We start from the raw sequence: 25,720 nt of genomic DNA, 5'->3' as shown, positions 1-25,720 counted from the left end.
ATATGGAATCCTGGCATGTTGAAGGCAAGGACTTTTGCTGCTAGGTTGTCACACTGGGCCTCAAGGACTGTTTTTAAGTTTCATCTTGCTGGGAAGAGTTTTCTTATCCTTGTTTTTTTTTCCCATTCTCTTTATTATTTCATCAGAGCATTTGCAAGAGATATGTATTTGTTGCCTGTCTGCCTAGTAAAATGTTGGTTCCTTTAGAGCAGTGTCTGTTTTACATTTTACTTTTGTCATATCCCTGAAGTCTACAACTATGACTGGCATGGAGTAGGTGACTGTAAATTTGCTGAATGAAAAAATGGATTCCTGGCACCATTTTAAAGAGGAGGACATTTTCAGTAGGTTAGTGGCTTGTCTAAAATGTACTGAAATGATGCAGTGTATCTTCTGGACTTTTATGTTATTTCAACTTCTCTGCATGGCTTCTCTAAAGACCGCCTGACAAATGCACAGGAAGGTGACAAATGTGTGAGTGTGTGTGTGAGTGTGTGAGTGAGTGTGTGTGTGTGTTTGTGTGTGTAAGTGTGGATTTTAATCTTGCTGCAACCACGGTTTGGTTTCTCCCTTACTCCAGACTTCATAACTTCCCTATGTAGGTTTCCTCTTTCTAAAATGAAAATACTGACATTTCTTGGTGGTAGAGATGAGCAATATGACATCTGACTTCTGTGAGAATCCTGGGACAGGGCAGCTGGGAATACTGGATTGGAAGAATAAATAAAGGACTGAGGTATTGTGGAAGAAGGAGGAGGAAACAAGGAGAGTTGGGGGAAGGTGAGGACATCAGTGTCTTTTCTGTTCCTTTCCTCCTGGGCTGTGGGATGAAAAGAAGGTTTCTGAGCTCAGTGAAGAAAATCCATGCAGAAGGAGGAACTCTCAGGGGGAATTTATGGGGTGTCAGTTTAACAATGGATTAGAGCAGTCGACCAGCATGGGACTACATAGGTACCATGGTTCCTTAAAATGGATAAGCCTGCAGGACCTTGATAGTAATTTCAAATCCCTGAAAGTGAGAAAATTCTGAGCTTACATAAAAGAAAAAAGACTGGCTTTGTAGAATGTTACAGGACAAAAAACAGGCTGGCTTGGTGGAAGCCATTTTTGGTGGTTGTGTAAAGCAGGCATGGAAGCCTTTGTTCGTTCTGTTCAGGAGTCATGTGGAACCAGGCTGGGGCACATATATTCAGAATCCATAATCTGGTACTGTGGGATCAGAACAACTGCTTTACCTTCAGCTTTAGAATGTTTATTATAAATGACAATCCTTTAATAAGAGGCTATAATCATAAAAAAATAAGGACTACATCCTGTCCTCACCCTTAATTTTTAGGATGCTTTTTTTCCTGAACCTTCTTTGGGGACTACAATAAAAGAAGACACAGAGTGGTAGAGCTGGGATAATAGTTCAAGGTCCCTAAGGGGTCTTTAACTCTGGTTTGTAGGCCTGGGGACAGGCAGCGAGAGCTCCAGGGAAGCTGACAGAATGAGGCAGGTAGGCTCCACCTGCTGTGATTAGAAGGCCAGCCAGCTTTGGGGAGAGCACAGGCAAGAGCAGCTTCATTTGTGATTGCTCTGAAAGCAAAGGCAATAAGGGCAGACACAGCAACACTAAGAGACAAAAAAAGCAAGACAGCAGCCACTTCTAGGTGAAATGCAAGAAACTGAAGCAGAGGGAGGAGAGAATGAGACAATCAGTGACTCTCCACCATCGAAACATCTTACAGCTAAGACAGTGCTGTCTTGGAGTATAAAAATTAGGTATGCAAATGTTGTAGTGAAGCCTGTTTATGCCAAACAGTCTTGGCAATGGAAGTTCTTCTGAAATCTGGAGTACAAATTCTTAAACATTTTGTCTTTGTGTTGGAGGAGAAGAAAAGTAGTGTGTGCATGTGTGTGTGTATTGTAGTAGACATTAGTAAGTTTCTCCAAAATCATCACTTTTATTTTCTAGTAAGGTTTTTAAAAAATATTTATTTGAAAGTGAGTGAGAGAGAGAGAGACAGACAGAAATTTTTCCAGCTGCTGTTTTACTCCCTAGAGAACCACAATGATCAGGGCTGGGTCAACCTGAAGCCAGGAGTTTCCTCCGTGTTGCCCGCATGGATGCCAGGAGCACCAGCACTTGGGCCATCTTATGCTGCTTTCCCAGTCTGTTAGCAGGGAGCTGGATTACAAGTGGAACAGCCTGGTAAAATAACTCTAAGATCAGCCTGGGATCAGCATCGTCATGCAGCATATTAAGGTTCCATTCATGACATTAGTAATCCGTATCAGAGAACCAGTTTGAGTCTTGGCTACTCCATTTCTGATCAAGCTTTTTCTGTTAATATGAATCCTGGAATGCAGGGAAAAATGAGCCTTGACCATCTGTGTGGGATGCCGGGATACAGTTCCTGGCTTTGGCATGATCCACACCTTAGTGTTGTGGCCATTAGGGAGTGTACCAGTTGACCAAGGATCTTTCTCCCTTGCATGTGCATTCACTCTGTTACTCTACCTTTCAAAAAACAACTATATATTTTTAACAATAGTGATTTAACCTCCTTTACAGTTACATGGAACCATATGACTAATTTCTGATCAAAATGTGTGACTGGGAATAGTATATGGCAACTGCAGAATCATTTTTTTCAGGGACATTATACTTTTTCCTTAACTCGCACCCACAGGCAGAATGAGAAGGTGCCACAATATAGAGCAACTAAGTTCAGTCACAAGGTGGTTCTCCAACCTCCTGGGTACTTCATCAGTATCAGACTGCTTATATTTTGCCTCTGTGTAGAAAGCAACAAAAGTCTGTTGCTTCAGCTGTGTGATATACTTAAGCACAAGTCATAAATTTGTGCTAAAATACAGCTAAATCTACTGTTAGTTTGTGATAGAATATAAACTAATGCAAATGCCAAACATATTCAAGTAGGTGTTCTGTTTTAGTCTATAATTCTTAAAAACATACACTTTTGGACTTTTAGAAAAATGTGTAAATCCAGAACCAACAAATTAAAAGATCTGTAAAGTCAACAGAGGAATGGGGAAGCAGGGATGCATAACAACATGATGGGAAATTTGTTCATGAACCAAAGGAAATCGAGCTGATAGAATTAAGATATTTATCTGCAAGGAAGAACTTTTCCAATTCAAATCAAGAGATATTCTTTCATATCATCATTTCAGTTATTATTTTAAATGTGGAAAAGATGACAGAAATATATAGGGATACCCATTAGAAAGAAATGGTTTTAAAATAGAATAGAGAGAGCAGAACTAGCAGAAAAACTCTGCATGCCTTTCAGGACTTGTGAAAGTAGGGGAATGTGATAAGTGATGTGAAGAAAATTCTCTTAGTGGTGTAGCTGAAGGCTCTAAAGAGCAAAATAAACATTCCAATGGAAAGCAACATCTAATAGCATGCATGGGTAGGGATATCAAGTGGGAAATCAAAATAATAAGAGGCAACAAGTAAATATGGTCCAGGCAATCGAGGAAGGTAAACCATGCATTTGAATGGAATGTGTGTATATGAACACTCACACACATGTATAAAGATCAGATAGGGCTGAGATTACTTAATGGAGACTATTTTTTCCAGTAGTACAAACTTTACCAATAAAACAACAACAACAACAAATGACGAACAGTGACAATGATGAAAACCTGAACTAATTCCTCTTTTTTTCAATTAAATAAAGCAAGGAAATTCTAACATCTCCATACCACCTTAAAAAAGAAATATTCTTTACCATGCTGTCTCACACAAGTTTTTTTGTTCCTATTGTCTCATTTTATGCTCTACCAGAAACTGTTTGTTTCTCCTTTTCCCATCAACAAAACCAGGAGTTCCTTAAGTGCCAAGCCATGTTTTGTTTCTGTGTTGTCTCCTATTCTTAGTACACAAAATGGAAGAATGCTTGAGGGAAATTGCACCTGCTGGGAAGAAAGTGAGATGGAAAACTAGGAAAGGAATCCAGGAATGGCCTCAATGTGCTTTCAGAAATAACTGAAAGAGGGAAGCAGTATACCAATTGCAATGGTACACCCTTCCTTCCCAGGGATGAAGCTTGTGATCAAAGCTGCAAGGGATAGCAGTGGACGGGCAAAACTAAACCTAGCACCAAGGAACTACAACCATCCAATGTTCCACACCAAGAACCATCTTCTGTTAAATTTGAATTTCAACATCCAGAAATGTCCTCTTCATTGTTCCAAGGCCAATTTTAGGTAAATAATAAATTTGAAGAAAATCAACATTAGTTCTCTTTTCTGTTGTTCTCTTTCTGGATGTTGCTACACTTCTCCTATAATGTACACACCCGGTCTGCTTCTTCAGGACCTTTTTTCAAAACAAAGTCACCAATACTACCTTGGATTTTGTGACTTATTTCTTCAAGCCTTGAAAGCCTTTGTATTTATTCTGAAAGAAGGAGTGGCAAGGCTCTCTGTAAATGATATATCCCTAAAGTATTTAAGCACCTTGAACTGTCTCACAAATTCATACCACATCAGTAACACATTGGTAAGGATAAACCATTACAGCCTGCTGCTGGTGCTACTGTCTCCAACTTCAAGTATGTCACCAAGTCATTCTTTAAGCCCAGTTTAAAATGTGGTTGCTTTGATAAATAGTGTGGTTAATTCACCTCTGAGCATTTCCCAACTCAGTGATGGCTATTATTCTAACATTCTACAATCATCCCCCAGGTACGATGTGTTCTGTGTGGGTTCTGGATAACAGGAAGAGGAAAATGGGTAGCTAAGGTTTCCTGACTAGTTATTTATATGCAGTGACACAATGTGTGTGTTCCACCTGTTCTTGCTTCATAGCCTCTTCCTGCTGCTCGTACTCCTCAATAGCAAGGGTGCCTAATTTTGTGAATTTTACAGACCCCATATAAGTAACAAAACTGTTTTGGTGGTCAGTCAATATGAGCTAATGCTGATTTCAGTAACAGGTATGTTTGCAATGTAATTCAATTTACAAAAAAGGAAAAATATAGACACTTAATGTTTAAAGCATCTTGTTAAACAGCCTAGCAAAACCACTTGTCATTACAGAGATGACTATTCATGCTGGCTGGAGTATTATATGATTCTGGTCTGTGTATAAAGATGGTTGAGTACTATGTATTCAGAACTGAATTTTCCAGCTACTACGATACACTTTCACTTATATGTCTATATCCCAGCTGGTGTCTATAATATTAAGGAATATACATTGCAGCTGTTTCAGAATTGGATCTGTCCTGTGACAATGGAGGAAAAAGAAGTTGATTCAGCGGTCAGTCTTGAACTAAGCCTGACCTTGACACTCAAACTCTGACTTGACACTCAAATTCTAACTGAGTTAATTGATCACACGTATGAAAAAAAAAAAGAGTTTACATGAAAGAAGACTGAAATGATTGAGCAACAAAAAAAGAAAATGAGCTAGTATTTACGAAAATTTAACAACATGTTGTAATATTAGTTAAGAACACAAAAGGTTTGAGGCGAAAAAGTGGAGAAAATCTTCAAATCAAACACAATGACTAGTGAGTTAAAATAAGCTTGACAGAGCTAACCCAGCAGCATTTAGGGAAATGTTTAACCATTTGTGGCTGCCATGCAGGCCATGCATTTAGTACAATTTTTACATATGTAAAAATGAGGCACATATAGATTTGTTTTTAAGTCTCTATTAATTTATTTTTGTTAATTTTTAAGAACAAATTCCTGGTTGTAAATGACAAAGTAGTGTACTTTGGATGTGAACATTGGTTGATTATTGCCATTTAAGTAAGTCAGTAAATGGACTCTTGTTTCATCAATGATGTGAATTATTTCCTTGACAGCAATTTTTGAATACTAAGGGAATATTTAGTTTTTTATGTTATTACGAAGTAAAAGCAATATGGCAAAATTTAACCTTGATTTGCTTCCTTCACTTTGTATTATTAGATCTACACAATTTAGTAAGTAACAAATCAAACCCTGATTTGTTGGAAGAGCTATCCCATAATGTTATTCAATTTTCCCTATTAAGAAATTATAAAGGATATAAATATTTTCACAAGTATATGAAAAAACAAAATCTATTAAAATAGGAAATTATGGGTTTTGAGTATTTATTGTCTTACATGGCAATTAGTATAATTATATGCTTGTTAATTTAGCTTTAATATGACCACACATAACAACATTCTTGCACATTTAACTATTGCCTAATGCAAGCCAATTAAGACCTGTCTAACATCCTACTGGCTTTAATACAATTTTGCGGGAAAAAATAAGTACATTCACAAAATGAAACAAATTATTTCCTATGTAAAAAACAAATTTCTTTCACAAGTTTGCTCTTCTAGTGATTATGTTTCATTCAAATGTCCTTCAATTTTGGAGCAATGGATGCAGATAATATAGTACTTTGTCACACAATACTTTAAATACATATGTGGATCTACTATTTAGAAATTGGAAGGTAATTAAATTTGATACTCCATTCATAATGAGATTTTGAAAGTTGGAGAACCTGGGCTTGGCACAATGGCTCAATTGCCTAATCTTCTTCCTTCAACAGCTGGGAACACGTATGGTATTGTTCATGTCCCATCTGCTCCACTTCCCATCCAGCTCTCCGCTTGTGATCTGGAAAAGCAGTAGAGGATGCCCCAAAGCCATCCTGGACCTGGAATCTATGTGGAAGACTAAGAAGGGGCTCCTAGCTCCTGGGTTTGGGTTGGCTCAGCTCTAGCTGTTGTGGCCATTTGAGGAGTGAACCAGTAGATGGGAGATGTTTGTCTCTCCTCTTTGTAGATCTGCCTTTCCAATAAAAATAAATAAATCTTAAAAAAATAAAAATAAAAACAAAGCAAAACAAAAAGTTGGGGAGATAAATGATTATCAAGAAAGATCACAATCACAGGAAAAGAAATGTTTCAAGGAAATTTTTATATATAGTAAGCAACATTTAATACTTAAACATCTTCTTTTGATTTTATATATATTAACCAAAAAGTAGAATTAAAATTTATGGAAACAATTAAAGGCAGAGCAAATGTGTTAAATTATGATTGTATTTACCTTTTGGTAGCATAAATAAAAGCTTATAAGAAAGACTTTTTAAATTAACTTGATAATATTATTTTATATTTAAAAAACTAAATTTCACCCACATAAAATGTTTAACAGTTACAATAAAGAATATTTTGATTTAATGCCAGGAAAGAAAACAAATGTCTGCATTGAGTATGTACTTGGAGGCTTCTATAGTATGGGTAAGATTTCAAACACTGAAGGAATTGGGCTGTGCTTTGTTTGAATGTAACTCCACAACAAAGAGTAGAACTCTGAAAAAGTTACCAAACTTTTTGAAAATTCAGTTTCATCTTTAAGCTAGCATTAAAACAGTATCTACTTTATAGCACTTCAGTGAGAATAAATTATATCAATGTATATAAAACATAAGAGTGAATGCAGTTTTTAAAAAGCCTCAACTTTTTATCATTTGAAAGGAAACCCAAAGTTATGACGAGATTGGAAAGCACACAATCCATCTCTTAACTGGAACCTAGAGAGAGGGTAACTCAATCCACGGCAATTATTTTGTAATTTGCACTTTTATCATACCCACCTAGTGCTGGGTATTCTGTGCGTGTGAGCCAAGACAGGTGTCCAATCTTCACTACTTCCTGTTTGCTCTCCTTTTTCTTTTCCTGAATGTATAAACATACATTTCAATCCAATAACTATTTTATTCTCCCTCTTTCCCTCTCTCCCTCCCTCTTTCGCTTTCAAGCATCAAGTTACTATATCCGCTTCTTCCAGCAAATTGTTCTTGGTCAACGTCATAGAAAAACTGCCAGAAGTATCTGTGCCAAACACTTATTTCTCTGTCCTGGTATTTACACAAAAGTCTCACTTTATTGATGTTTTGATAGTGCTTGAGTTGCAGGGAATGACTCTGAAAGTCATGAAGCAAACTCTTGCTGTGACTATTTCCCACAAATCATACCTTGGAGTGCACTCATAAAAGCTCTCACGTTTCCATTAAGAAGGTCTACTCTCCTGCAAATGGTTGATGCTAATGAGCCCAAAGCCTGGTGCGGTCAATAAACGGAAAGACAGCTGCCAAAACACCTCCGACTCTACAGCATTGAAGCACTTCCTGCAAAGATATGAGCCTAGCTGCACAGTCTGACAATGCCCAGTGTTTTCCCTCCCCTGAAACAGTCCGCAACTTTTCTTGCTTTTTCCTCATACTCAGAGGAAAAGAAAATGCTACTTAAAACAAACAAAGCAATTGGCGTAATTCAGCTTCAAGAAAATCTCAGAGGCCATAGTTGTATCAGTCACGACCTTAGAAAACATAGCTTTGTGTTTATGTCAGTCAAAATGTCTGTGGGAAGGATTACTAAACAAATAGAGCATACTCAGTTTAAACCCAATCCATATTTTTGGTTGAGCCTCTCTCAATGAAAATCGAACATAAGTGTGTCTTGGTAATTAGCTTCACTGTATTTTCTGAACTGGTTGGAAATACAATGTTTTCAGATGTTTTAAAAGTGATGTCAGGGGAAGATTGATAATGCTGTTTTCAAGAATCATCATGGGGAACATTACTTTAATATAATGGATGAAAATACAGGACCTGAAGTCAGACTAACACAGAGGTAGGCTCCAAAGCTGGTCCCAGGGCTGATTAGCTGTGTGATTTCGCGTAGCTATTAGAATCTTTCCAAGCATCAGATATCTCCTAGGTTGTGGCTAATTAAGTAAGATAATGCTCATAAAATGTCAGTGCTGTCTCTCTCATTGAATGTTTAATGAAAGCTCAATAAATGCCAGTTATGACTGCTCTGATTATTATTCTGAATTCATGATTTTTTTTTAGGAACAATGCCAGAAAAAATGGCAAGAGCAAATTCTCAAGATCCTTACATCTTTAAGTGCTGTGATTCACTCCCTCTTGTCACACACCTGGTTGCTTCTCAGTTACATGATCTGCATGCATCTGATGGTAGCTGAATTTGCATCCTTAATGTAGATATTCCCAAGCTTTTCTTCCCACTCTATCAAAAATATAACTGTCACATGTCATTTTTGTCTGGAGTCCTATTCTCTGTCTCATTTTCCAGAATAGTTTTTAATAGATTCTGAGTTGTTATTCCTTGGAATAAGCATCATCATTACCATTATCATCCACTGCTAATGGTTTTTGGGCATTTACTAAATATAAACTACAATGTAAAGCATTTTGCCTGTATTCACTTCTTTTAGCTTAAAATACAGGTACTATTTTTATTGGTGTTTATAGATGACTAAATGGAAGGTCAAAGATATTACTTTCCTCTAAGTAGATTAAGTAATCTTACTTCAGATACTACATTTTAAACAGCCAGATGGATTACTTCCTATCTGTGGATTTTATTACTACCTATATGTGGATTTTAACAGCTTTCCCAAAGGGATCGTATTAATGATGGCGGGGATATTTATCCATGTGATGGAAGATATTTTAAGACAGAGACTCTTAAAATGTACAGCCTAAAAAAAAAGTACAGCTTGAGTAACTGCATATTTTGTTGATAAGCAAGGTTGAGTTCTCCATATTAAAATATTACTACACAAACAAGAGAAGATACTCAGTTGTATAAATTAATTTTATGATATTGTATGAGTATGTGTTTTTAAAAGTGTTTCTGACAAAATACACCTTTTATTTCATTCTTCTATGACTTTCTGAAGAAAATTTCTATTAGAATATTCCTTTGTGCTCATGTAGCCTAGTGGATAAAAGTCCTCACCTTACATGTGCTGAGATCCCATACAGGTGCTGATTCATATCATATCCTGGTCACTCTACTTCCCTTCCAGCTCCCTGCTTGTGGCCTGGGAAGCACAAGTCTTGGGACCCTGCACCCAGCATGGGAGACTAGAAAAAAGCTCCTGGCTCCTGGCTTTGGATCAGCTCAGCTCCAACTGGTCCAGCCACTTGGGTAGTAAACCAGCAGTTGGAAGATATTTCTCTCTGTTCTCTGTAATTCTGATTTTCCGATAAAAATCAACAAATATTTTAAAAATTGTGTACATAAAGATTTTACTTGTAAAAAATATTCTATATCTGAAATATTTAATATCAAGGGAGCTATATACATATACACTCCCTATGCTAAGTACATCACTTAATTGCACTCAGTCTAATATTATTAAATAATTTTTTATAATTCTATACCATATTTTCAGTGTATTATTGGTTTAATTAGGACAGCACAAAACAAAATCCATTAAGATAATTCTTACAATTTTTATTTTTTTGTTGTCCACAAATTGCATGCAAAAGATGAAGTATTCCACTGGATTTACATAAGTGTATGATATAATAATAGTACACAGAAAAAAATATGGAAAACACCTATATGTCCTCACATATGACACTAAAAATAATAGGAATCCTGAAAGGCATACTTTAATTAGAGCCAAACAAAATACCTGAATGTTATGCAGAGTGTAATATGTTGCAAATGATGAAATAACTTCAATGATTTAACCCAAATTAGAGCTAATTGTAATGCAACTAAAATGAGAGTGGTGATCTTTTGGGTCCTTGGTAGTGAGTTTTAATCACAACAAACTCAATGAATTGCAGTGGATCTCACTTTATCAAGTTCAACTGAAGCACTATGGATAGAACAAACACGACCAATTAAAATACTTTTACTTTTGCCTTCAAATACAAGACAGCCATATTATTGATAGTCAACTAAAGGAATGGTGTTGTGCTAACACAGTAGTGGAAAAATAAAAGGTTATGTGAGACTTTCTATGTCAATAATAAGCACAGAAACAATTTCTATGGATAGTTTTTCTAAATGTCACCATTGAGCCCAGAAAATAAAATCTGGGGAAGGTACAGCTTCCTGCATTTTAGGACTCAGGCAGTGAATACCTGCAAAAGAACTCATGCAAATAGTTTACAATGTCTTTGGGTATGACTACACAAAAAGAAAGGAATAAATAAATCTCTTAGATGTGGTTTTAGTTAATGACCGAGTTTGGCACAGAAGTCTCTGATGCTGTGGTCCTTGCCAAACAAGACTAAAACTGTAAACAATGCATATATGCAGATGTAAACTACTATACTATAAACAAGGTACAAATTGTGGTTTGTTCCCTTAGGTGAAAACAGAGTTATTCAAGAAGATAATGTAATTCCCCAAAGCCCACAACAGCTGGGGCTGGATCAGGCCTATGCCCAGACCCAGGAACACAATCCAGGTCTCCCAAGTGGGTGGCAGAAATCTAGCCATTGGAGCTCTTGGAGCATGGGCTGCATTAGCAGAAATGAGACCTGGGACTTATGCATTTTGATATAGATGTGGGTGTCCCAAGAAGCATCTAAAACGTTGCACCACATGCCTGCTTAACACATTTTATATTTTATATTTTATTTTATTGCTGGTATACATTTAGATTGTTCCCTCATTGGGAATTCACTTGTATCTTCACATACAGTATGAGGTAGGAACCTAATTTTATCATCGTGTTTAAAAGTCTTTTATTGGAACAGTTCCTCTTTCCCCAAACTCATTTGCAGTATCTCCTCTGTCACATACCAAATTGCCATTTCAATTCTGGTCTGTTTCTGTTTGCTTCATGTGCAAACTCTTGAGCTACTTCCAGGGGTTTTAACTATTTCAGCATTTTAAATTCTGTGCTCTATTATTAGGGTAAGTATACATATTTTTTTACTTACTCTCTTAAAAATTCTTGGTTGCCCATTTTTTTTAGTCATAGATTTTTTTTCACAGTGATGTTAGGAGGAAGTTGATATTTGTATTTTAATATATCATGGCTATTTTTTATTTTATGAAAATGTAGAGGATATTATAGTAACCCAGCAGTACCTATGTTTTTTCAATCTCAATTTCTCTCTCTCTCTCTCTTTTGGGTTAGGTTATTTGAAAGCAACTTTGTCCTATCTATCCCTTTTCTGTTGGAACTTTCACATATTTGATGAAGATTTTGGACCTGCATGCTTTAGATAAGATCACCAATATATTTTTTTAAAAAACCCTGAAATTTGAACTGATATCTGAAGTGTGAATAGTCAGCTCCAGGAAGATTTCTTCAAGTACAATCTTAACTGAAGAGAGACCCATGTGGATGGGGTTGGGAGGATGAGAGAAAGAAGAGCAAAGCCTCAGCCATTACAGGGTTTTGGAATCTGCAGAAATGAGTCCAGTTAGAAGTAACTAAAGGATTGAAAGTGGTTGTGGAAGAGGCTACAGTTTGCACAAGAGAGGAAGCTTAGAGCATATCTAGGTGGCTCCTGCAGTGGTGCAGGGGAGAGACGACAGACACTTGGATGATGCAACCCAATGGAGATAGATTAGTGGATTTTAAATCTATTTCCATAAGACATGACTGATCAGAAAAAGACAACTATGTAAGAACACAAAGGATAGTTAGGAACATTTCAGTAGGCTGAAAGAGCTAAACCTGATATCACCATTTATTAAAACTAATAGTGAAATACTGATCCTGAATTTAAAACTTAGCAAACAAGAACTAAACTATATTTTTAGATGTTAGTGCTCTGACTCAGAAATGACTTTTTCCCAGAAATGATTCAAAGAATGGTCAATGTGACAGAAATGTGGCATCTCTCAAGTGTGTTGATAGCTCCTTCAAAAATAGCTGCAGAGAATCCAATTCAACAGCCCCATTTAAAATAGAGCTCACCATTATAGGCAGTCACATATAACTGATGCATGAGCATATCATCATGACCCTTATCAAGAACAGAAATTACACATAGCTCACAGGTTGGTACTTACTTCCACTAACATCCACACCATTATAAAGTCCTACAATAAAAGCATCTTTTTATTTTATAAGATTTCAAATTGCTAAATCTATAGTTCTTCACAAAACTGAATGTTATTTATCAAATAGTAACAGTAATTGAAATAGGGCCTAGGTAGTAAGAACTACGAACAGTAAAGCTCACAGGAATAAATCTCACAGGAAAACAAAGTAACTATGGTTTAGAAGAGAATGCAGTAAGGATTTGAGAAGTGCTAATGTGTCATTAGACTGTGAGTTTTGATGGAACCTGGATCATGTTTCATTTACTTTTGCATTTCCAGACCCTGGTGGTAATGCAGTGACTGGCAAGTAGCAAATACTTAATTTATCCTAATTTATCCCTTTACAAAAGTATTTACTGAACACTTAATAGATGCTAGGCACTTAAGGGCTTGTCCTCCCTTTAATGACCATACATGTAATTCTTTCAAAATTCACATTGTGTGTCCTCATTAAAATAAGGACATGCAGAGAAGAACAAAGCTGAATGCAGGGTACGGATGACAGGAAGGCAAGGAGATCCATTGTGCTGGAGGTGGAAGTTGGAGAGGAAAATGACTTTAGGAGACTGATTGACATGCTGTATTTTTTCAGAAAGAAGAGAAAAATAGACTGTAGACAGCTTTAGGATGGTTGTGTGACAATAATGAGCAGCTAAACTGGAAAACATACAGTTTTGTCATACTCTCAGATGTGTGGAATGAAAAATGGATATGGAGTGAATTATTTGTGAGGAATTATTTGGGTGGATTAAGCATTCTTATGTTCAAACAAGGTGCATGACAAATAATGGGGCAAGTGGGAAATACGCAATGAAATGTGGTAAAAACTAGATGATGAGATAAAAGTGGAGGCACCTCTGGAGATGGGTATTCGGTATAGTGGGGAAGATGCCCTGGGGGGTGACTGTATTCCATTGCAGGGTTCCTGGGCTGGAGTCTCGGCTCTTTTTTTCTAATTCCAAAATCTTGCTAATCTGTACTCCATTAGTTTGTTCCCAGTTGCCTACATTGGTGACACAGATTAAGTTCCTAGCTGTTAGGGGCCAGCATAACGGTGTTGCACACTGGTTCTCTGCCTGTGGTGGTGGTAGAATCCCATCTGGGCTCCAATTCAAGTCCCAGCTGCTCCACTTCTGACTCAGGTTTTGTGAATGGCTTGGGAAAGCTGGCTGTGGCAGCATTTGGGGAGTGAACCAGCAGATGGAAGAGCACTCTCCCTGACCTCCTCTCTATAATTCTGAATTCTGACTTTCAAGTCAAATAAATTTTTAAAAGTTCCTAACTGTTGCAGGCATTTAGTGAGTGAATCTTTGACCCTTGGACTGATTGTCTATCATTTTTCTCTCTGCTTTTCAATCAAATACAGAAAATAAATTTTAAAAAATTGATAAGGGGGAGATGTTGAAATCATTGGAGTTTGGAATAGTGAAACTTCTGAAGCCCTTATAGTTTGGGAAAGTCTTGCAAATGAAACCATGCAATGCTCACAAAGGATGTGGAAAAAAAAATAAAAAGAAAGAAACAAAGATAGAATGATCAAGGAAAGACTAGACAAAATGGGTTCATCGAGGCATCATATAGCTCCTGATGGAAAACATTGGCCTGGAGGGAAGGGAAATCATTGTCAGTGAAATATCAGGAGGTTTTGAGGGGTTGGTGAAAAGGATGCACATGAGATGCTTAGTGAAGTTTTTGCAGAAAAACAAATATTTGATATGAACGTTTTAGAAAGGTATAGGATTTAAATAGCTGAGGAATGGAAGAAAGAGGAAAAGACATTTCTGAGGAACTGAAATTCATGAGCCCTCAGATGAAACGATCCGATATTAGTTCCATTGCGTCCTTCAGGGGATCCTATAGCATATTCAAGTGAACACTTTCTGAAAAGATTGCTGGCTTGAATCTATCTTCCTGCAGTCATAATGATCCCAATATGACTCTCATATTTGCAACAGACTGAGCTTCCCACCCAGCGGTTCAGCTGGTTCATGTCTGCAGTCAAGATCCGTATAATCATACATATGGCATGCAACTGGTTCCTGGTCTCAGCTTACAACCCCTAACATAGGGGCTTCAGAGGGTCTGAGGATCTCTTAACAGCAGAATTTTGAAGTTATCTTCATATATGCTGCTTTCCTTTTTTTTACTTAGTCTTAACTTTCAATTTCAGCTCTTGGGAAAGTTATAATGCATCTCTCAGTTTCTACTTTTATAATATGGATATAATAATGTTTCCTAATTATAAAACACCTTTGATTGTAAAGAACTCAAGAATCTGCAAATCTGCAAGTATTTTATAGATCAGAAAATTATTTTCCTATATAAGGCATCCACTACAAACTTTCATGAAAATGTTTTATTTCTTGCTATTTTAAACTGTAAATACTATACATTCGTTTGTAGAAATACTATGCTTCAGGAAATATAATGTGCTCCTTTTGGGACCATGTTTCATCACACAGCTCCTCCTTACTTACATGAAGTGCAAAGAGCCTTGAGAAGACAGGAAAAAAATTATCCTCCTGCGTTTCTCTGTAGCTCTCCTTTTGACAGTGCTCAAGTACAAGTTGACTGGTTATAAAGCTACAGGGATTTGATGAAACAAAGCATTCCACAGCAATGCAGAATCTGCTGCTGCTGTCTCAAGGGAAGTACAAGACATGACCTTGGTTGATTACTGGTAAGTATGCTAGTTGCCTAGCAAAATTCAGAAGTCCAAGGAAAAAGCCATAATACCCTTATTGATTTACATTTTGAAGCTGTTGTTATCATAATGTGGTGTGCTACACAATGAGTATTTTAACAGAAAGCTTTGTATAGCATGGAATGTTCTACTAACATGGCTGCTGACATGAACCACTCTATCAATTTCTGTGTTTGTAGCTATAACAAAATGTCATGCTGCCCAACAACTTATTATTTACAAAGTACTAAGTAGCTAAAATATTTGAAATTTAAAAAAGATAGCTCATGATGAGGAAGATTTAAGTAATATCAGAAGGATGCTAAAGAATTTCAATATGAAACTTAAATATTCCTTAATATGATAGAGATTTGGTATTCTTCAATATTTAATTTTCACTGTGAGACAAAATGTTTCCTTTTGAATGTAGAGAAATAACTAAAGGAAATAGGATTTATCAGTAACACTTCTGAAGGTTCATGACCATGATTCACATTGAATAAGGCTTTCATAGATAAGAAACAACTTTTATGTAAATGAAATAATGTGATTTTTCCAAAATTAGTATGTCAATATTTGGACGAACAAATGCATTTCTAGGAATAAAAAACCTTTCTTGGGGATTTTGGGAGGGGTAAAGGAAATCCCAGAGGTTATGGAATTGTATAATAAGATAATAAATAAAAAATAAAATAAAAAAATAAAATTCTTAAAAATACCTTTCTTTATATTCTTCTTAAATCCTTTATAAAGCTAATATTCTAGATAGAAATTTTGTCTTGAGTCTTTGTTATATTTCTCACCTTGTATCTCTCAATAATACATATGTAATGAGCAACTTTTTAATTAAGTAATTTATTTAGTTATCTTTAAAATTCATGATAAATCTCTGTCATATCCTATTTGATAAAATAGGATTCAGCATTTTAGTAATCTAAGCACTGCTATTAACACTGATGCTAAATGATGAGGTGAAACTTTTCAGTAACTTCTTGGACACCATAAAATATCTGCATTTTTGGCAATAGGAAAATAATTTCTCCTAGACATAACTCATAAAATGTCCATTAGTTGGTTGAAGCACAGTGCAAGTTACAATAATATGCCTTTTCAATCTGCTACTTTGCATAAATAAATAACAAATGAGTTATAGTTACTATTTTTAGATGCTTAAGTTTGAAATTTGGGGTCTTGTTTGGTGTAATGGTTAAGACAAAACTTGCAATGTCTGCTTCTTGTATTAATTAAGTTTATTTATTTTGTTGTTTTGTGATATGGTTCCATAGTCTCTTGGTTTTCCATTCCCTCCTCTCCAAATTCCCAGCTTGCTACTGATTTTCTTTATATCATTACAATAATATAGTCCTTCATATACAGTCACAAGTCCATCAATCTGCTATTTAAGTGTTTCCTGACATTGTAGGTATGGGCAATGGTAAAGCCAGCATCCAATTGTCAAGATACATTGAACAGTTTCATTGTAGGTACATCTTTGATTTGGAAGCAGAGACACATGCTGCATTGTATCCTCACATCTCAACATGATAGTCTCTATTACCTTAAATGAAGAGCCATAAAACAAAAGCAACAAAAAGAAGAAAAAAATGGAAAATTGACAACATCATGAAGTTAAATAACTGAATGACCAATGTGTCACTGAAGAAATGAAAAGGAAAACAAAAAATCTTCTTGAAGCAAATGATGCTATGTGTGACCTGAGTCAGTGAGGGAAAAAATTTTTTGAATAACTGAAAATAAAAACAAAAATATCAAAATCTCTGAGATGTAGCACAAACAATGCAATGTCTGCTTCTTTAGGGCCTGGGTTAGTGTTCTGGCTCCACTCTTGGATTCCACCTTGCTGTTAACTTGGCCCTGGAAAGCAGCAGGTGATGGTTCAGGTAACAGATCCCTGCTATCCTTTAGGGGAGACTTGGAAGGAATTCCTGGCTCCTGACTTCCTATAGACCCTGACTAAGGCAAGCTAACCTGCAGAATGGAAACTTTCTTACTGAATTCTGTCTGCCTTTCAAAAAAGCAAAATAAGTAGGAACAATAAAATATTTAAATATTTATTGTTTAGAGAACACATAAAATGTTAACAAAATCAAGAGTGCTAAATATGAAATTCATAGGAGATCATCCTAAACTCCCAAGAGTAGAATTGCTTCTAGTTTTTAGGACAGTCTTCCATTGTTGGCCTTTATGCTTGTAAAGATTTTATCTGAAACTACAGATAAACTTTTGTGTTTTGTTATGAACATTATCTCATAAGCATTTGACAGTACTCATGAAGTATTCATAACTACCACAAAAATAAATGAACTGAACTAGTTACCAGAAGATACTGAATCATTTCTCTCTCAGACATTTCATCTGCTTTTGCTGTCTTTACTACCTCTGTTTTTTGGTGCTATCATTATCTGCTTGCATTTTAACTTATATACAAATGGCCCCTTTTGTTTAACATTTTGTTTCCCTATAGATAAATTCTCTTAAATGCATCGCTGAAATTATTTTATATCTTTTCTATTGCTAAAGCGCTTTCTGAATATCACTACCATTAATAGCACGTTACATGTGTAAGTTCATTACAACTTTAATATCAATATTACTTAACTGGTAGAAGGAATACTAATTTCACGTGGAGAAAATCTGAGTAGTATTATTTCTGTCTTGCATTTTTATTCTTATTCTGTTAAGTGCTTTAAAACATTTGTTAATTATGTTTCTTCCTACGCAGATTATGTTTGGGAAGTATATTGTATGGCTTTTTCAGAAGTTTACATGTTGTTTTTTTTTAAGATGCAATCTAAAAACCAGAGCATGTTAACTAAAAATATTTTTCTAATATGAATTGCTTTTCTCTTGTTTTGATTTTATTATATTGTGCAGATAAATTTAGCATTTAGAATCACTATGTTGAGTATTTTTCATTGAATTTTTTCCCTATTGCTTTAAAGCTCACAAATCCCACCAAACGTCTGACAAATATGAAACTTTACAAAAGCTTTAAAAAGAATTTATTTAATGAAATTGGAATATATTTTGGCATATGTAATGAGACGAGTTTAAGTTATTTCTTTTTCAACTTATTGCCACTGCAAACATTTATTAAATAATCCTTTCCTTTTCCATTATTCCATAATGTTCATTTTCTAAATAATATTGAATTATTCTTGAAACATAATAGGCTCTTTTTTTCCTAGATAAAGCACTGACCCAAAATTCCATCAAATAATTTCCTACTCAGACCTGATTTCTGCAGTTTTCTTTTTAACATTTGATTTTTTTATTTTTTAATTTTACTTCTTTTTATTGTTATCATTTTATGATACAGAAATTGTGGGATTTCCCTAATTCAATTCCCCCTCACTGAGTTTCCCTATATCATTACTATAGTATAGTTCTCCATACACAATCATATGTCCATCATTGTGGGCATGGACAACGGCAGAGAGTTAAGCATCCTATTGTCAAGATTGGCAGTCCATCTTTGTCTGGAAGTAGAGATGCATACAGCATTGTATCTTCACATCTGGATATGATAGTCTCCATTACACAGTGCTATACATTCCCTTTAATGAAAAGCCACAAATACAAAATCAACAACTGGAACAAAAATAGAAACTTACAATGCTATGAAGTCAAATAACATGCTGCTAGATATGATAGTCTCCATCACAGAGTTACTATACATCCCCTTAAAAGCCACAAAACAAAAGCAACAACAGGAAAAAAAGAAGAAATTAACAACACCATGAAATTAAATAACATGCTACTGAATGACTAATGTGTCGCTGGAGAAATTAAAAAGAAAATCAAGAACCCTCTTGAAGAAAATGATGTTTCTGTATGATCAATGAGTCATTGAAGAATTTGATTAGAAGAAAGTGTTTTGAAGAGATGAAACTAACAAAAAAACGGTCAAAATCCAGGAAATCTAGTTTCCATTGACCTTTGTTGGTGAGTTATGTCTCCTGTAGGCAACAAATACATGGGTTTTCCTGTCATCAGGGGGAAACAAATAAAATTCGGAGAGCAAAGCTGGATTAGCCAAAAAAAAGTATTTGAAAATTGAAAGACACTACTAGAAGGCCAAATATAAGAGTTACGGGTGTCCCAGAAGGCACAGGAAGAGAAGCTGGGATTAAAAATGCATTTAATGAAATAATAAGGGAAAATGACCCTAATCTGGAGAAAGAATTGGGAAACAACACCCAGGAGGGGCACAGAACTCCCAACAAGTTTGACCAAAAGCGATCTTCACCATGACACATGATAATTAAGCTCTCTTCAATCGAACATAAGGGAAAGATTCTTAAATGGGCATGTGAAAAAAATAAACGGATATATAAAGGAATGTCAGTTAAACTCACAGGAGACCTCTCACTCTCACAAGAAACTCTACAGGCAAGAAATCAATGGAGTGACATATTCTAGATTCTAAAAGCAAAACTTGCCTCTTCTTTTTAACATTTATGATTTTTAAACAATATTCATTTATTCTCATTAGTTTATTTCTCCAAATAGATTTTTACCATTCTATCACTGTCTAAGAAAATTCACTTCAGGATTTTTCTTAAAAAAAATGGTATTATTTATTTGAAAGAGTTATAGAAAGGGAGACACACAGACGCATACACAATGGACAGGGTGGGTAGCTAAAAGTAGGAGCCAGGAGATTCCTCCAGGTTTTCAACATAGGTGCAGGCGCCCAGACATCTACTGCCTTTCCAGGTCATTAACAGGAAACGGATTCAAAGTGGAGCTGCAGGCTATGAACAGGCGAACTTGATGCCAGCGTCACAGGCAGAAGTTCCACTCAGAACACCCCAATGCCAGCCCTGACTCCTTTTTAGGAGTTTCTGAATTATAACAGAAAACTTGAATTAAAAAAAAATTATTTTTATTGGAAAGTCAGATATGCAGAGAGAAGGAGAGACAGAAAAGAAGGTCTTTTGTTCAGTGATTCACAATGGCCAGAGTTGAACTGATTTGAAGCCAAGAGCCAGGAACCTCTTCTGGGTCTCCCACAGGGTTGCAGGGTCTCAAGGCTTTCGGCCATCATCTACTGCTTTCCCAGGCCACAACAAGGAGCTGGATGGGAAGTGGGGCTTCCGGGACACAAACTGGTGCCCATATGAGATCCCGGCATGTGCAAGGCAAGGACTTTAGCCGCTAGGCTACTGCACCAGGCCCCAATAAATAAAATTTTTAAGACACATCCAATATATATAATTGAGAGCAGAATGAAATAATAGCAACATCAGAGACTATGGAGCAGGACGTGTCAGTAGGGAGGTAGATATATAATTGATTAACCTCAGTTCAAATCTGTATGATCCTGGGCCAGATATTTAACTTCTCTGACCCTCATTTATTTTTTCTGTAGTTTTAGGGAAGTATTACTTACTATCAGCATTGTTAAAAGGAGAAGAAGTAACATAAATATGTATACATCAGAAAGATTTTCTTTAAAAAGTGGAATTAAAAGATTAGTTTCAGTTTGGTGCAGCAGTAAGTAAAGCCATGCCCCATATTGTACGGATTTGAGCCTTGGCTCTGTTTCTTACTCCATCTTCCTGTTAATGCACACCATGGTGTGCAGCAGGTAGACTGATGTACCTTGCTCTCTGCTTCCCTTAGAGCAAACTCAGGTTGAGTTTTGGCATTTTGGCTTTAGCTGGGGCAGCCCTGGCTGTGGTGGATAGTTAAAGCAGGAACCAGGGCATGCAACCTCTGGCTCTTTTGCTGTCTCTTGGGCTTTGAAATAAAACAAAATGGACAATGCATAACATGAAAAATAACATAAATAAGTTTATTTCATTCTACTTATTTTAAATCAATTTTTAAAAAATTTAAAAATGAGTAATTTATTATTTTCATATATATATATAATAAATACACACATGTAGGCATAGGGGAACCACAATTGGTAGGACAATAAAATCTTTTGAATCCCATACAAATATTTTTGGGAGAGTTGCATTTCCCATGAAGTTTTGAAGGCCCCTCATGTAGAAAGAAATTTGGATTTGGGGCCTGGCATGGTGACCTAGTGGCTAAAGTCTTCACCTTGAATGCACCGGGATCTCATGTGGGTGCCTGTTCTAATCCTGGCTGCCCTGCTTCCCATCTAGCTCCCTGCTTGTGGCCTGGGAAAGCAGTGAACGATGGCCAAAGCCTTGTGACCCTGCTCTTGTGTGGGAGACCTGAAAGAAGTTCCAGACTCCTGGCTTCAGATCGGTGCAGTACTGGCCGTTGCGGTCATTTGGGGAGTGAATCATTGGACGGAAGATCTTCTCCTCTCTGTATATCTGACTTTCCAATAAAAAGAAAATAAATCTTTAAAAAAAAGAATGACAATTGGTTTTCGAGTTGCCACACTTTCAAAATAAAATCCTGTATTATATAATTATATATGAAAATAAAAACTAAAACTAGTTATATATCATGAGATGGTGACATAGTGAAACTGTCATGTTTCAGAAGCATACATTTAAAAACACTACTTAGGCGCCCAGTGCAATAACCTAGTTGCTACATCCTCACCTCGCAATACCAGTATCCCATATGGTGCTGGTTCGTGTCCTGGCTGCTCCACCTTTCTTAGAGCTCCCTGCTTGTGGCCTGGAAAAACAGTGGAGAACAACCTAAAGTTTGGGACCCTGCACCCATTTGGGAGATCCGGAGGAATTTCCCGGCTCTAGTTAGCACAGCTCTGACCATTGTGGCCACTTGGGGAATGAACCAGCTGATGAAAGATCTTTGTGTCTCTCCTTCTCTCCGCATATCTGCCTTTCCACTTAAAATTAAACAAACAAAACAAAACAAAATAAAACCTACTTGGGTGTCTGGTAGCCCTGTCTAATTTTCTTTGACTGTATTAACTTCAGAGTTTTTCCCGCTATTCCTTTAAACCTCACATTACCATGTCTGACAGGAATGGATACCTGACATTGTGGCAGGTTTTAATAGTTGTCCTTGGGGAGCACAGAACAAAGGGCTGAGCAAGAAAGAGGTGGTCGACTACATAGGCTTGCACACCGAGGAGACTGGCTGCTTTCACAGCTCTTTTTAATGTTCTCCTAAGTCCTTTTTCATTATAACTGAGATACCCCACTCCTAAAAATAGTCCTCGTGTCCTCCCAGAATGCCTTTTCAGTTTATGAGAAGATGCTTTTTTGAACCTGGGTTTACTTCACATTTGCATAGAATCCACAGAATTACTCCAAGAAACATTTAATTATTCTTGCTAATTTTGCTTGTATTGGACAAAAAATGGGGGCAATGAAAGTCAAAGCGACACACATGGAACAATCCTTTTTTACTGTAGAAGCAGACCTGCTTTCATCATAAGCTATAGCTTCAGCACTCACGGGTAAAGTGACTGGAAGTGGATGGATTGACACTGTCCCCGCTGTCAGCACTTTCACTGCTGGAAACTTCATCATCCGATTCCCGCACAGAAGAGCAGGGTGAGGAGCCGTCAACTTCTTCAAACTTCCTCTTTAAAATTCCACTCATCGCTGCAGCGCTGTCACATGTACCTGTAACAGGAATGGGAGCAGTGAAGCACTGAAATATTTGACCCCTGAATGTGTAGCCAAGGTCTCCAGGGTCATTTTTATGTGGCTCTTTAGACAGAAGCTGAGCTTTAGCTTACCTTAAAAGGAGAATTAAGCACATTTTCTTTTCTATTTTTAAGTGCACATAAATAAAATAAAATTGAATCAGTGTCTGCTACTAAAATGCTTCAATTTTTTTTTTTAAGATATAGTTCATTTGAATGCAATACCAATATTTTGAGTTCAAGACATCCTGGAAAGAAAATGAATACCAATGTTGTTTAAGGTCCTAAATGATTATGGCATGATATTAAATTATGGAATAAATATGGAAAAAAATTTAAGCAGAAACTTTATGCTCCGGTTTTAAAATTCAACACACACAATTTGTTAAGCGCAACAAAGCACATGAAATCAACTGATTTTAGATGGCTTTCATTTCAGTAATGCAGTACAGTGAAATCCCCTTGCTAACTGGTTGCTGAAGCTGTTGCCACTTTTTCAGAAACCTCCTAAGGCTATTTACCTGGGAGATAACATTAAATGCCTGGGGCTGGGGATGGTGAATGGATGCAGTTTCTTCTAAGCCTCTTGTTGAGGATGATTGGGCTTTTCCCTTTCCTTGGGTTGCCCTTTCTCCACTTTCCCTCACTTTATCTTGACATTTGCACAGTCAGCTAAAGCACAGAAAGTTTCTTTGCAGTGTAAGGACACGTGATATATAAATTAGGTTTAATAAATGTGTGTGACCCGACATTGTTCAATTAGCTTAGTTGAAAGTATTACTGCGGCTGCTCTATGCCTTGTATTTTCTACCATATTTATGTCAACTAATTTTAACTCTTATCTGAATTCCTGAAGCCATTGTCTCCTTTTCCTGTCAAAGTACGGTCATCAGTCATGTAGATCTACAGGAAGAAAGACTTAACTACTCTCAGATTTATTTAATTACATCATTTCAGACCTACTCGAAAGTGTCTGAAGTCATCCTTTACTGTGTAGATCATGGAACAAGTTTTTTGCCCGGATCTGCAGCTCCCCAGGGTCTAATTCAGTGTTTTCAAAGTGTGCTACCTACATCAGCAGTGGCAGTATCACCAGGGAGGGAAAAGTTAGTATTATAATTTCATTTTCTTCCCTAGATCCAACAGAATCAGAACTGCTGAGGAAGCAGTGCCTAACACTTTATGCTTCAGGAAATATCAGATTAGGTGGTTTTGATGCATCTTCAAATTTGAGGATCACTTGTCTAACATGCAGCCTGTGTTATAGCAATTTCCTTTTTGGATTTTACTAGACTCTGCAGATAATCACACACCAAGTTTATAGAAACACATAACCCAGGACTCAATTTCTAGTCAATACCTCTTCTTTGGCCATCCCTAGTGTGATTTCTGGTATAATAAGTACAGTATTTAATGTTTCCTATTGACTCTTAATTTCAACTTACTCACTCACCTTAGCATGAGCCTATATTGATGCTAACTGCTAGAGTAGGGGATACCAAAGGGAGTTAGAACATGATGCTTGAACTCAAGCAGAAAATATCTGCAACGCTGACCTCTTCGAAGTTGAGAAGAGTCCCAAATGAATGTTCCCTTTCCCGGTATTGTAAATCTACATGATTGCCACATTAACAATGGTGATAACTGATATACCATTGTCCACCCTTTGGAGGACAAAGTCTCTTTTCTGTATCTGATTTTACCACTACTCAGATTAGCATATTATTTTTTTCCATCTCAAGGAGTGTGAAATGCATAAAATGTTCATGCATATCTGAGCAGGGTAAAGAGAAAAAGAAGATATTTTAAGTAAAGACTTGAAATAAAAGTAGGACAGGATATAAATTTTAAAATGATTCACTTCAAACAAGTTGCAAAGTAATTCATGAGGGAGAGACTCCAAGGCAAAAAGTAATACAAGATAGAAGCCCATGTTTTAAAAGTACATGTTTATAACAAGGTATTACAATGAGAACAGTCAAAAACTATTACCCTCCTAAACTCCACGTCCGCACAACACAATCTCCAGAATCCTAATAGAAAGCAGATTTCTCAAGGATAGAGGACACCCAATTAAGCTACAGGAATCCATATCCCATTATCACAGAAGATGACATGTCTTCACATCTTCAAGAATTGAAAGAGATAGCATGACAAATAAAAAATTCAAAAGTCCCAATTCTTGTTATTAGATTTGTAACCAACTGGCAAAACATCAGGGAATGCTGTTGAAATTTGAATGTAATTTTAGATTTGAAATGGCCCAAGTTAGATCATTTCAAAGTAAGATACTGATTGTTTATTTTGCGATTAGTATGTAAACTATAAATAAAACAAATAACTAATGGAGGGGAAGTAACATAATCTTACTACACACCTATCAAAATGGTTGCCTGTTAAATTGCTTTTGCAGCAATAAAATGTAATAATGGTCTGGTTTTGAGACTATAACAAGTTAAGCCATTACTAGAAGAAGATCCCATCCCAAATCAGGATGTCACCCTGAGCCCAGCTACTCCACTTGTGAACCATCTTCCTGCTAATTTTCCTGGCAAGCAGTAGATGAGGGGTACTTATATGTTGGCCATCCACAAGATAGACTTGGATAGA

At 36.4% G+C, this 25,720-nt stretch overlaps 1 protein-coding gene across 2 annotated transcripts in view; it reads right to left on the bottom strand.

Annotated features, from left to right (window-relative positions):
• The window catches only part of CSRNP3 (cysteine and serine rich nuclear protein 3), a 91,665-nt gene that overhangs the window by 51,816 nt on the left and 14,129 nt on the right, over window positions 1-25,720 (bottom strand). The window contains exon 2 of one of the 2 annotated variants that reach the window (XM_040972074.1): window positions 22,917-23,087. In XM_040972074.1, coding sequence (XP_040828008.1) covers window positions 22,917-23,064 — 148 coding nt within the window. In that variant the 5' untranslated portion in view covers window positions 23,065-23,087. Of the gene's footprint in view, window positions 1-22,916; window positions 23,098-25,720 lie in introns of those variants that run through there. The other variant, XM_040972075.1, reaches the window with a different exon arrangement.

Source organism: Ochotona curzoniae, unplaced genomic scaffold (assembly GCF_017591425.1).
Source record: "Ochotona curzoniae isolate NIBS_2020 unplaced genomic scaffold, NIBS_Ocur_1.0 contig_2210, whole genome shotgun sequence".
NCBI classification, from domain to species: domain Eukaryota; kingdom Metazoa; phylum Chordata; class Mammalia; order Lagomorpha; family Ochotonidae; genus Ochotona; species Ochotona curzoniae.
The sequence above is the reverse complement of the archived record's forward strand: the minus strand, read 5'-3'. Positions and strand labels throughout refer to the sequence as shown.